The 13,831-nt window shown below is 35.5% G+C and overlaps 1 protein-coding gene across 4 annotated transcripts in view; it reads left to right on the top strand.

The window, feature by feature from the left end:
• The window catches only part of TRPM3 (transient receptor potential cation channel subfamily M member 3), an 832,457-nt gene that overhangs the window by 585,845 nt on the left and 232,781 nt on the right, over nucleotides 1-13,831 (top strand). For all 4 annotated transcript variants that reach the window (XM_060100866.1, XM_060100865.1, XM_060100863.1 and 1 more), the window contains exons 4-5: nucleotides 5,194-5,407; nucleotides 8,545-8,669. In XM_060100866.1, the coding sequence (XP_059956849.1) occupies nucleotides 5,194-5,407; nucleotides 8,545-8,669 (339 nt within the window). The remainder of the gene's footprint in view (nucleotides 1-5,193; nucleotides 5,408-8,544; nucleotides 8,670-13,831) is intronic.

Here is a 13,831-nt window from a genome sequence, read left to right as displayed (position 1 = left end):
TGTACCTGGAACACAAGGGATTTGATTGTAGCTTTGGGTTTTTTTCTCAGTAGTTAAGAAATTGAGAGTAGAGAGAAGTATGCATAGAGAGCCTATGAGCAACATGACCTTACACAGGCCAGACACTGAATACCTCTGTTTGTTCGTCTGTAAGACAGAGAACCAGGGACAAGGTGATCTAAGGTCATTCATTCATTCCCCCACTGGAGCACTTATTAACTGAGTAACAAGTGTTTCATGATCACCAGCAAGCTTTTCTTCGTTTCCTAGCTAGGAAAAAGATGAAGCTAGTTCAAAAGGAATTTTGACATATTCACTAGATTCGTTGGTCACTTTCCAGTGAACTGCTTACATGATGAGTAAATTGGGTTCCTTATTGGTAAGTTGTAACTTTAGAAGCCCTAAAGGGAATTATTTACCAAGTGAGACTTATTCCTAAAAATGCATTAGGATTATTATTACTAATTACTATAAATAATTGAACTCCATAATATGTTATTTTTTAATATTTATTATTTATTTATTTAATTTTATTTTGGCTGTGCCAGGTCTTAGTTGCGATGTGTGCAATACCTTCATTGCTAACACGTGGGATCTTTAGTTGCGGCATGCAGGCTTCTTAGTTGTGGCATGTGAACTCTTAGTTGCAGCATGCGTGTGGGATCTAGTTCCCCGACCAGGGATCAAACCCAGGCCCCCTGCATTGGGAGCGTGGAGTCTTACCCACTAGATCACAGGGAAGTCCCCATAATATGTTATTTAGCTAGGTTACACATATTAAAATTATTACACAGTCTCTGTAGTGATTTAGTATAATTGCCATATCTCTTCACATTGAGTTAATTAGTAATGCACGTGTGTCTATCCCCAGACACTACCTGTGGCTCAGAATCTCACATTATTTACCTGGCTAAATGAAACGTGCAGGTGGGGTTGCTCAGTGAGGCATCTTGAAGTTCCAAAAGCCATAATCACACTACTTTTCTTGTTTTTCAAAACATTTTACTGTTCTCATGTAAGCCTTCTCTCATCATTGGGACTACAGCTTTACAGTTCTTCAGAAATTTTAGGAACTAATATCTAGGCTTGCAAGGGGATTTTAGAAGGATTTTTTAATTTTAGAAGGATTTTTATACTTTAGATGTTTTTCTATATTTAGAAGTGCAATTTATATCTCACCTTAGAAGAATATGGATTCTTATTTAGTTGGGGTTTTTTGAAGGAATAAGAAAGTGATACTGAAATGAAGTTACTGAATAATTTGAGAAGCAGTTTCTTAAAATCTCCCACAATGAACATTCTTGGTTTGTATAGTTTGGAAGCCTTGTGAGTCTCAGTTCTAGTTTATTTTACTAAATATCCCTTTCTAGAATTATTCAAAATGGTATAAGTTTAATCTAGTAAAGCTACCAAATTTTAACTACTTAAGTAGCATAAGTTCAGTGTACAGGCACAGAAAACATTTTATTCTTTTATTTTATAGCGCTCATTATATAGATAGCTTTCTTATAAACAGTCACTCAGTGAGATAATAAATATAACAATAGATAATTTTAAAAGCTTTTATTTAAGAAACCCTTGTGTTTGTTTCCACCACTGCAGTACCGTCTCTCCAGCCCCAAGGCTCCTTGCATGACACAAAAACACATGTTGTTGTTGAAGATTTCTGCTGATATCTGAAAGTTCTTGCCCTCTACATGAGAATTTGTGTACAAAATATGCAGTTTCCCACATTGTAAACTCTAGTTAAATTCTATCGATATAAGTGATATAATTCTTTTTTTTAACATCTTTATTGGAGTATAATCGCTTTACAATGTTGTCTTAGTTTCTGCTGTATAACAAAGTGAATCAGCTATATGTATACAGATATCCCCATATCCCCTCCCTCCCACCCTCCCTATCCCACCCCTCTAGGTGGTTACAAAGCACTGAGCTGATCTCCCTGTGCTATGCAACTGCTTCCCACTAGCCATTATATCACTTATTTTATACACTACCAATGTAAAATAAGTGATATAATTCTTTTGATATAATGTACTTAGCTAAAATTACCAACCTTTACTCTTTCCATTCTAGAATTGGTTTTTGCTGAGTAGATTAAATCAATAAGAACCAGCTTGTTAGATTCTAACACTTCTTTGGATTTCTAGTATATATATATGGGAAACTTTAGCTCTTTTGTATTTCTTGATTATGCAGCTTAATTTATCAAGCTACTTTGATATTTTGTATGTTTGTGCCTCACATTTCTGCTAAATATATTTAAAATATACTTTAATAGAAGAATTGACATATAATTTTTAAGGTTTTTGCAACAGTGGGGTCTCCCCTATCCAAAAAATATTACAATGAATTGTCATCTGCTGCATAACCTTTTTTATTTATACATCCAAAAGCATATGTTTGTATGATTACATGCAAGTCTATTCTTTTGGTGATTATGCAACTTCAACATTAATACTTCACGAATTCCAAAATTAAAACTTTTCTCTCCCACATAATATATAGACTTTAGAATGCTTTGACTCTAATTACTACTCCCTAATTTATATGCTATATTATCCAGTGCTTTAGTTCTATCCCTTTCCACCATATATTAGACACTATTATTATCATTTTATATTTTACAACCAGTGCTTTTTAAGATTTACCCTGTATGTGCTAATATCTTCGTTTACCGTTCTTTCTTGTATCTCAGATCATCCATCTGGGATCATGTAACTTTAACTTCTACCTGCTACATATATCTTAAAATTTCCTTCAGTGAAGTCTGCTAGAAGTAAATTCTCAGTTTTGGTAGTCTAAAAATGCCTATAATATGCTCTCATTTTGGAAAGATATTTTTGCTTGAATTCTACACTGACAGATAATTTCTCTTTGCAAATCGAAGACACTGTTCTGGCATCCATTGTTGCTGTTGAAAGTAAGCCATCAGTCTAATGACTGTTTCTTTGTAGGTAATCTGTCTTTTTTTCTAGCTCCTTTTGAAGGCTTTTCCCCTACCCTTTGGTGTTCTCTGTGAGGTACCTGTGCGAGGGGTTTCTTTTTGTTTATCTTGCTTGGGATTCATTGAGCTTCTTGAATCTGAGAATTAGTATCTTTTAGTAATTCTGAGAAATTCCCAACCAATATCTCTTCAAGTATTGCCTCTTCCACATTATCTCTTTTATTTCTATCTAGAATTCTGATTACGTCTTCTAAAATTCTCAAATTTTCTTCTATGTTTTCAATTCCTCTATTTTTCTAGGCTGCATCTGGCTTATTTCTCTGGATCTATAGTTAACATGTCTGATCTGTAGTTTCATTTATCCCCTGTATTTTTCATTTAAATTGTTATATTTTAATTTTTAGAAGTTCTCTTTTTTACTCTTTTTCAAATGTATGTGATCATTTTTTATAATCACTTGTTCTTTATTCATATGTTCAATTTTCTCATTTATGTTTTTTAACATATTAAATGTAGCTATTTCATATTCTCTGAGCATTTCAGTATCTTTGAGGATCTTATTCTGCTACCCGTTGTCTTTTGGTTCTCATTCATGTTACTTTACTTCCTTCTGTAATTTGTGATTTTATTTTTTTTACAATGAAATGCTTATTTTCCCATGGGAATTATTTGAGACCTGGATTGATGATGTATTCCTCCACAGAGAATTTGCATTTACTTCTGAGAGTTATCTGGAGCCATTACCCCACCAGAACCATCTTATATTAAATACTCTGATGTTTCTCAAACCACACTGAGAGTGTGAATGTGGACCAGAACCTGTATGAGGACCCACTTTTGTTTATAAATAACCAGAGGAGAATTTTTTTTTCCCATCTGCTGAGAATCAAGGTTGAGGCCGGCAAGTTTCCTTGCTCTATTCTTCTGACCATCAGCCTTATTTATTTTTCTTCCTTACACTTGAGAGTGGAACCCTTTGAAGTATCCCAGCTTTATGTGGGGTCTCTCCTTAGGCACCCCCATACTGCATTAACCTACCAAAGCAGATGCTCATGGTCTTCCAGGATTCAGGAGAAAGCCTCAAGGCCAAAGCTTGCTTTGGTATTTCCTTACCTCCTGAGATTCCAGCTTCCACTTTGTTTAGGTATCTGAATATTCTCTCTTTTCATGCCAGCTCAGCAATACATTTCAAAAGGCTTTCAAGGGCTTCCCTGGTGGCGCAGTGGTTGAGAGTCCGCCTGCCAATGCAGGGGATGCGGGTTCGTGCCCCGGTCTGGGAGGATCCCGCATGCCGCGGAGCGGCTGGGCCCGTGGGCCATGGCTGCTGGGCCTGCGCGTCCGGAGCCTGTGCTCCGCAATGGGAGAGGCCACAGCAGTGAGAGGCCCGCGTACCGCAAAAAAAAAAAAAAAAAGGCTTTCAAGTGCATTTGCCCAGTATTCCAGTTGTTTCCAGCTAGAAATGAAATGTTTATATAATTAAAGACCTAAATGAGTATGTGTGTATATATATATATATATAGTTATAGTTATAGTTATATAGATGTTTATCATTATATGTATTTATAGCATTTTATTTATATATACTTATCATAATTTTATTTCCAGTTGCATCTGGTAATACCTTGATATCTGCTATGCACTTCAATTTTTTTCAACTATTCTACAAAAATAATTGGAATGACTTCTGTCACTTTTCTTTGAAAGATAAAGAAAACATTTGGTATGCAGTTATTTTTAGATTTAAATAAATATAATCAGCTGTTACCATATTTTAAAATTCTTGTTACATTATGTAGAACTGTAGAATTTTTCAAAACCTCTCAAAATAATAGGGTCACAGAAACAGTCATATCTAGGTCCAGTTGGTATAGAGGGATTATTTATATTGAAAATGTTAGCAACATTTGAACTGTTGCACAAATTTTAAGGTTGGTAAAATATAAATACGATTTCCTTTGAGCAAAGAACCCATCCCAGGGAAAGTTGTGTTTACACTGCGTTTTAGAAGTTAAATAATTTAAAAATTTGTAGTCATTCAGAATTTCAAGAAAACCTTTTAAAATGATGAATCCCTTTGTCTAGAAGGCTCTTTTGGTAAAGCAATTGATTTGCCCCTTTTAAAAAATCTAGTTTTTATAAGACGTTTTCTTCAAGTAACTATACATATCATTGCAATCAGTAAAGATAAGCAGCCACAGTCAGCCCTGCCCTGTCTCCCTAATCAATGGTCGTCCTTCTTCTAGTACGTACGAGTATCTTTCGATACAAAACCTGATCTCCTCCTACACCTGATGACCAAGGAATGGCAGTTGGAGCTTCCCAAGCTTCTCATCTCAGTTCATGGGGGCCTACAGAACTTTGAACTCCAGCCAAAACTCAAGCAAGTCTTTGGGAAAGGTCTCATCAAAGCAGCCATGACAACTGGAGCGTGGATATTCACTGGAGGTGTTAACACAGGTAATCGGAAGTGGGACAGAGAAGGACAACATAAGGCCATGAGAATGTTGTGACTGAGATCATTTTCTCCTGAGGTTAAATATATTTACGTTCCCCCACCTCATCCCCTACACCTGTGTGTCCACACCTGCTGGTTATTGCTCCTTTCACTGAGTCTCTCTCCTTCCTCTACCTAAATGATAACTGTACTGTCATTTCTCAACCAAGAAGAATTATTTACACTTAAGAAACAGATTGGGATATTTAATACTTGATTCTACAGAATTTATAAACACGACTAGTGGAATTTCACAGGATATTTTCAATATCTCAATTTGCCAAATAGGCATCCAGTAATTTTTTAAGGAATAACTTTTGCTCTAAATTGGAGACTCTGTTCTCTAAGTGATTTTAAGTTTGATGCAAATAGCTTTAGAGTTTGCAGAACGCCCTTTCCATCTGGGGTGACAGCAAAGTCTGGAGTAACATGTGTTTATTATTTAAAGTATTTCATTGAATCAACTCTGCACCGACAGAAGACACACCCCACTCTGAACTCCAAGCAGTTTTTTCTACCTGCCAAATGAGTTTCTATATTGTGATCCAGGCAAGCTGCCAAATCAATTCTTACAAAGCCACTTAGAGTTAAGTGCTTATCTGCAGAACATTATGAATGTGCAGCAGATAATGGAATGGATGCTGTAAATGTCTTGATGTATTTCCCCAGCCTGAGTCAGAAGTGCCGATTGGAAGAGACAGGTAATGCTGCAGTAAATTAATTCAGACTTGTTTCAAGACTCAGAGTCTGCACATGTGGACACATTTGAAGTTAGTGGGACATGCTGAACATAACCCTGGACCAACTAGTTTTAAATAAAATGTTATCTCAATGTTGTTTATTCATTTTTTTGTAGTTTAGATGATGTTTGAGTGAGACCTGCACTCAGAATTCTCCTCCATACCTAGAAGTTGTGAACATTCAGCTCACAACAATATAGGTTCATTTACACAGCGAAATCTGCATATTGCCCTGCCCATTGTTGTCATGTGAAACCCTGACCCAGTCTGTATAGTGACATGATCTTAGAATGACCTGCTCAGCCGGCTCTTTACTGTTTACTTTGTGGTGATCAGATATCTACAGAGCAGTTAAATATCTACAGAGCAGTTTTCTTTCGTGGCTGTTCAGGCTTTAAGCTCCAACTTTCACTCACAGTTTAACAGGCATCATTTGCCTATAATTATTGTCTTTTGCTTTCCTGGCATAACCTGCATCTCCTGTGGAGATCAACTCAAAGGTTTCTAAAAGAAATGCTTACCCATCTTCTGTTTGGGGGAACTTGGAACATTGTTTATTGTTTTTCTTTTGTGAAATGCATCCAATATCAAAAGAAGAATTAACAGCGTAAATGTTGTAAACCAAAGAATTCATCTCTGCCTCTCTCCAGGCATAGTGCTCAATCCAACACTCAAAGTGTGTTCGATTGAACGCTCAGCTTGGGTAAAAGGTGAAGGCGGAATTGTGGCAGATGGAGGGAGGGGCTACCATGAAGCTAACCTTCTTGTCCAGGACTGGACCCCAAATGAGTTTTGCATATAAATAGGAAAAAACTTAACACTAATATTCACACCTTTACTCTTGTATTTGACTTTCTTTATCAGTACTTTCTCTTAGAAGATCCATAGATGAGATAGTACGTGAAATTGATATTCTTCCCAACGCTCCCAGCACAGCTCAGCATGGACTAGTGGCTATTTACGCTACTATGATGTTTGATTTTTTTTTAAAGGAGGCTCTTTCTGTTTGATCTTATGAATATTTCAGAATTGAGTTGTTCACACATGTCTGTTGTCTCCTGTGATTAAATTGCCTGGTGTGTTTTATGTGCTTGTTAGTTCAGTGATGCCCAGTTCCTGAGCCCTCGCTCTGTGCCGGCACCTGAAGAGAGTAAGACACTGATCTCCAACCTTCCCCTCAATGAGTTTACTCTAAGCAGAGACATCCTTGCATGTGATTATGAACCAAAGAAGAATATGTTCAGTGACATATTGAACTATTCAAAATATACAAACTGCAACCCTGTTCAAATGGAGAAAAAATCAAATCCAACTAAGCTTTCATATAGGAGATGGAACTAGGTGTGAGTTTTTCCTTGAAGAATGGGTGGAATTTTCCTTAAAGTATAAATGGAAGCATCTTTTCTTAGAGAATGTATTTTATATCTTCTATAAAAATGATCACTTGAGAGAGAAGTTAAAAGATTAGAAATTATATCTTATTTAAATGGTTTATTAAAAGATAAAAGGTAGTTCCCTACAATCTTGTAAACTGAATTTTCTCACTCTTAACTATGGTAAGGAAAGGCATGGTGATGGGAAGGCCATTATGACAGAAGAGGAAACTAATTAGAATGATGTCTAAAAAGGTGTATTTATGTATTTTTAACATAAATTTTCCACAGAATATGTCAACATTTTCTTTACAAGCAGGGTCTCCACATTATGTGCCCATAAATAAGAAGGTGAAATCAAGATTAACAAAATCTGAGCTAAGTAATTACTCTATTTGCTGACCCTAACTCATACTCAGACTGTGGTATAGATTTAATATAATATTATTTATGATGCTTTTTATAGGATATTGTCATGGTATTAGTACTTAGTCATACTAATACATCATTATACTTATAATACAAGAAAAGATTCTCTAAGTTTAAAGTATCGTATTTATTCTTATTCTTTTTTTTTAAATGAAGTTTTATTATTATTTTGGCCACGCGGCTTGTGGGATCTTAGTTCCCTGACCAGGGATGGAACCCATGGCCCTTGCAGTGGAAGTGCAGAGTCCTAACCACTGGACCACCAGGGAAGTCCCTGTATGTATTCTTTTTATAGATATTGTATACGTGGTTTTTTTCATATGAGATAGAATAAGAAATGTATTACTAGAGTTCATATACAAGTCCAGCAAATGTATCTGGCATTAGAGCTGCAAGTTTATGTTCTCTCCTGAACACATGTAGTTCGTGTAGAAATGTGTCAAAACTTTATATTCAGTGCATTTAACCTTAGGAAAAACAGTTACCACAATTTCCTTTAGATCAATGGAAAGTAATTGCTTTAAAAGGCAAGAGTAATACTTCTCTTTTTCCTCTTAGGTGTTATTCGTCATGTTGGAGATGCCTTGAAGGACCATGCATCTAAGTCTCGAGGGAAGATATGTACCATAGGTATCGCCCCTTGGGGAATTGTGGAAAACCAGGAGGACCTGATTGGAAGAGATGTAAGTCCTGGGAGCTCCCTGTATGTGACTTCTCATAGAGGTGATATCAAAAGAGTGAAATAAAATTAGAATTCAAACTATGCATACTGGATTACTCTGTTAGTCCCCACCTCCTGAAATGAAGCTGATGTTAGGAATAGTTATGGGAGACCGTTTATTTTCCAGAATCTATCTATGTGAACTCCACGTCAGTTCTTAGGATTAGGAAAGGTCCTAAGTGAGACTTATCAACTACCCTCTTGGTTTGAATCAAGCAATGGTCTTTTATCACCCATCAAATTTTGCAAGTGCTCTTGGCACAGTTATGTTAAGATTAATTAACAACATGAATTCATTGACTGATACATAAAATGAGGACTTTCCTCACCCCAGGTCTCCAGCTTCTTTATTTGAGTGCCCTTCACCTAGGACAGGAGGCTACAGAGGGAGATTCTTTCCATTCAAACTTGTGGCTTCCCTGTTTGGTCTTTCTTTTGCTAAATGCTTGGGTGAGGAGTGGGCACAGTTGGGATCTTTATTTCCTGCTCTGGAACTACTCAGAAGCCCTTGACCAAGCTCAGCAGATTGTTAACCTCTCTTTCCTGTTGTGATGTCCGGGGCCACACACTGACCAATCAATCAACAGTTTTGCCAGAGAGAATTTGGTCCTATTTTTTCTAAGTCACTGTCTTATTTCCAGGGTCTCTTTTTCATTTGTTTAAAACCACAAACAGGTCATTCCCCACCTCCCTTCTAGGGTTTTTCTCTCCTACTAACAACCAGACTTTTTCCCCTATGTAATACTTTCCAAAATTCCACTGGTATGAGTTAAACTATGTACACAGATTGCCATGCATTATTTATTTCTTTTGTCCCCAATAATTTTAGCAATTAATTATTTATCAGTGCTTCTCTATATCAGATCAATACAATCCTCCATTCCCAATCACGGCCTGCCATAGAGTAATAAATGTGCTTTGCAGTTCTCTTTAAGTAGCATGAAGTCTGTCTGAGTCAAAAAAAAAAAAAAAAATTTTTTTTTTTTTAATCAAAGAGGTTGAGAAGTAACTGGTCCTAAACTGCTTCTTCTATTGTGTTGCAGTATAATGAAACCATCTTATTTCAGTGCAACACAGTATGTGCAATTTTTTTAAATGCAATGCAAAATACTTTGAATTTAAAAATCAAAGATCATGAAATAGAAGCAGTAAATAAACACTGTTTGAATCCTTCAGAACTTTATTTAAGTGATAAATAACTTTATTTTAAGTGATAAGAAATGTCCATATCTATGCTACCAAATTACATGTAGAAACACGAATTTATCCAGAATATGTAGAATAAGGAATGAGATAGCTTTATCAATGTAATATTCTCTTAACTAAAATGTACTTGCTGTTTTGTATCATAAAAAAAATAAATATCTCAAGCAGCAATTCCCAAAGTGTTATGTTGGCAGAACTGACTGGAAAAGTAATACTGATTTTTTCAAAGTATCTGGGACTAGTCTTTGATGGAACATATTTGGGTTAATATTTGCCTTAGATTGCAAGTTGGCTTTTAAGTATATATCAGTTGCGAACTAGAACAAATACAGTTCTTAAAGAATTAGAATATGCTAAAATGCCCCCTCATACCAAGAGCATCTAATAGTTCATTTTATTAACAAATGAATTAACTATTTAAAATGTCATGGTGATTCAGAAGTCATTTTTAAATGTTCATAGTTTCAGCATCTCTCTTGTAAACCTGAGTTGTTATTATTCAGTTTTGTGGGGGGTGGGGACCGTTTTGGAACTTTCTCATGCAGATGAACTATGAGTAAATGAAGGCTGATTATTTCTTTATTCAAGATAGAGTAACCATATAATTACCTCAGTTGCCTAATCATTTGCAGAGAATGCTGGCCTACTGCCTTTCTGTGTCATTTTGTTTGTCTTCTAATTCTGTATGATTGTGGAAAGACAATACTTATATTGTATTTACTTGCCTTGCTGGGTTGGGTGAACCACCCCTAATTCATTTTCCTCCAATTCTAGCTTTTTTTCTCTTATTTCACCTCCTCATGTGCTCCTCTTTTTCACTCTTCTTTTCTTTCTCCCTGTATTTCTTACCTGTTCTATGCCAATAGGAACTTACATATGCCTATGCCAATGGGACTTACTTACATTGTCTGACTTCCCAATGAAAAACTAGTCTTGATCCCAGTTCAGGGGGCAGAAAAAGCAACTTATAAGTTCAATAAAATGTGCACATTCATTGTCCCTGCTCACAGGGGTCTAATAAAGGCAAGCCATGGCTCACAAAGATCCAAGTGAACTTGCGGAGAGACCGAGAAAAGGAAGTAAAATTGGCAGGTTGTAGAGAGCACAGGAAAAACAATCGTATTTTCATTTTTTAGTAAATCTTTGACCAAGATCTACTGAATTTCAACCACTCTGGCATGTTTTTCCCCCAAAATTGGGAAACCAGAATACACATAGGACTTCTCAGGCTCTTATATAATAAGAGTTTGTTTTTCAAGTTGTAAATTATTTGGAGCAAAAGTGCTGTTTTCTGTGAGGTTTTTTTAATTTAATTTAATTTTTTTAAATCTGTGCACTGACCTATTTAGGTGATTCACTTTCCAATCCTGATTTTCTCTTTCCTATAGATTCTTTCCTCTTTTCTATTTATTTATTTATTTATTTATTTTGCTGCACCACGCGGCTTGTGGGATCTTAGTTCTCTGTCCAGGGATTGAACCCAGGCCCTCGGGAGTGAAAGCAAAGAGTCCTAACCACTGGACTGCCAGGGAATTCCCAAAAGTGCTGTTTTTGGTATACAGGATTTATGACATAGTTTGAGGGACATTTAAATATGAGTTTATTATTCTAATGTATAATTTAAATGATAATTTGAAAGGAATATGATGTTAGGCTGTCATAAAAAGAAGTATTTGAATGAAATATGTAGTCACTGGTGAAAATCTCCCTAAAATTCATTAAAACAGAAGTGTTGTCTGGTAAGCTTCTTAAGTAGTTACAATAATTTTCATAGTTAGTTTGATTTAATGCCTTCTATCCTTTTTCTTCCATTTTATATAAACAAACACACATGTAATAAACATCAAAAAGGAAACCTTATAGGATCAGACATCAGGTAGCAGAGAAAAACAACCAACATATTATTAAAAATCCTGACCACTTCAGAATTCTATCAAAATGCAATCATTTGAAAAAATAGAATTGTTGCATTTTTGGTCAAGTCTATGTCTATGTTCCAGAATAAGATTGAAGTGGCACAAAATAAATGTCAAGGGAAATTTGGGAAATTTACTTGAAATAAATAAAAAAATAAGGATAAAAGAAAGGCCCTATATCTTATTCCAGATATTTTATTACAGTAGATTTATATCCAAACCAATAGAAAATATAGATCATGTTATTTCTGTGGTGCTGGCTCTCAGATGAGCACTTTTAGAAGCTGAAAATTCAAGTACTACTAGAGTTATTTTATTGATAGAAGTCGTAGACATCACAGTTGCTATTCATCTTAGAATTTGAATATACCTTTGGAATGGCACAATAAAGGCAAATACTAGCCCTAAAAATAAAGAAGAAAGATTAATTTGCCCTAGGGTGTGCTTCTAGATATTCTGAAAAATGTACTTCCCTTCAAGTCCGATCTCTTAACTAGACTTTAAAGATATAAGGCATGTATCTTTGGATTCTGAGTTCAACTTAGAGCCACACACATAGTAGGTACTCAATAAATATTGAGGAGATGGATTGGCCATGATGAAATTCAGGCTTCAGGGAAAATAAACATGGAAAAAATATAATGATAAATTTTATCTGGTTCACAACTTTACCACAACTTAATCTCTACTCATATTACAGAGCTTGATCATACTATAGTAACTATAGTCGAGGGATTTTTTAACCAAGTATCTGAATATAAAACTATTTTCTTATGTAGCAGCTCAAGTTGGGAGGTGGATGGTGAAGCCTCTGCACGTTGGGGATGGAGACAAAGAAATGTGGAATGTGAAGAGGCTCTTCTGTAACCCCTTTGAAAGATGCATGATCCTCCCAACTGAGTGATAGAACTAGCCTTGATTCTTTAAATTTAAATACCTTCAACTCTGTTTAACCAAATCTTTCAATTAATAGATAAAAACAACAGACTTTGGTGAAGAATAATGCTATGAATACTGAGTTAGTAACAATCTTTTGCCCTGCCATTAGACCTGAAAACGAATATTGTTCAGCTCTTAAGGTTAACTCCACCTCTGTGATGTCTCCATATTATACCTACTGCTCTTCTTCTATGGCAACCCATAATCCTATACTTCCATCAAACTAAGCTCAAGGCTCCCTTCCACCAAGACAGCTTCCCTGACTTCACCCACAATATCATTTTCCTGATTGTAGTTCTCTCACAACTGTCTTTTTCCTCAACTTAATTAAAAACTCCTCAAAAATAGGGATTAAATTGTTTTCTTTGTTTGATGGTAACCACTAACATAACACTTCGCATGAACATAAGGCCTTGACATGTCACTTAAACTCTATAAGATTTGATTTCTTCATCTCTAAGTTAACTATAAAAAATTTGCTCTGTTTTATAGAACTTCAATGAGCATAATCATAATAGTAATTGTAATTTATTGAGCTCTTATTTGAGGAAGCTCTCTGTGATTGTATATATTAGCCTTCTGAGATATGTTTTATTCCATAAAAAAAAAAAAACTAAGCCAAGGTCCACTGTCTCCAAAGCCCATACTCTTAACTAGTATTGGGTTGACCAAAAAGTTCATTTGGGTTTTCCCATAAAATCTTATGGGAAAACCCAAACGAACTTTTTGGTCAACCCAATAGTATGCCAAGTGATATATAAGAAAATATTTAATGATATTACATTTTTATTGTTAGTTGAGATACTGGCAGATATCTTATGCCTGTAAATTGAACTCAAAAGTAGACTCAGTGAGAGTGACCTGAGCCCTTTTCTTTGTCCCTAAATACTCTCGATCTGGAATGATGATTATGAAAGTGTCACCAGTGTAAAGTCAAGAAAGAAATTCCAATGAATTGTGATTTTTATATGACTCATTTCAGACTTAGATTCTTGCTTTAGAAAACAATCTGACCAGAATTGTTTCAAGTAACTGAACAGTTTCTGAAGCCTTTATGATTTGT

The sequence above is a fragment of the Mesoplodon densirostris genome, chromosome 6 (assembly GCF_025265405.1).
Source record: "Mesoplodon densirostris isolate mMesDen1 chromosome 6, mMesDen1 primary haplotype, whole genome shotgun sequence".
Classification (NCBI taxonomy): Eukaryota; Metazoa; Chordata; class Mammalia; order Artiodactyla; family Ziphiidae; genus Mesoplodon; species Mesoplodon densirostris.
Note: the sequence above shows the minus strand (reverse complement) of the source record. Positions and strands in the feature narration are given on the sequence as shown.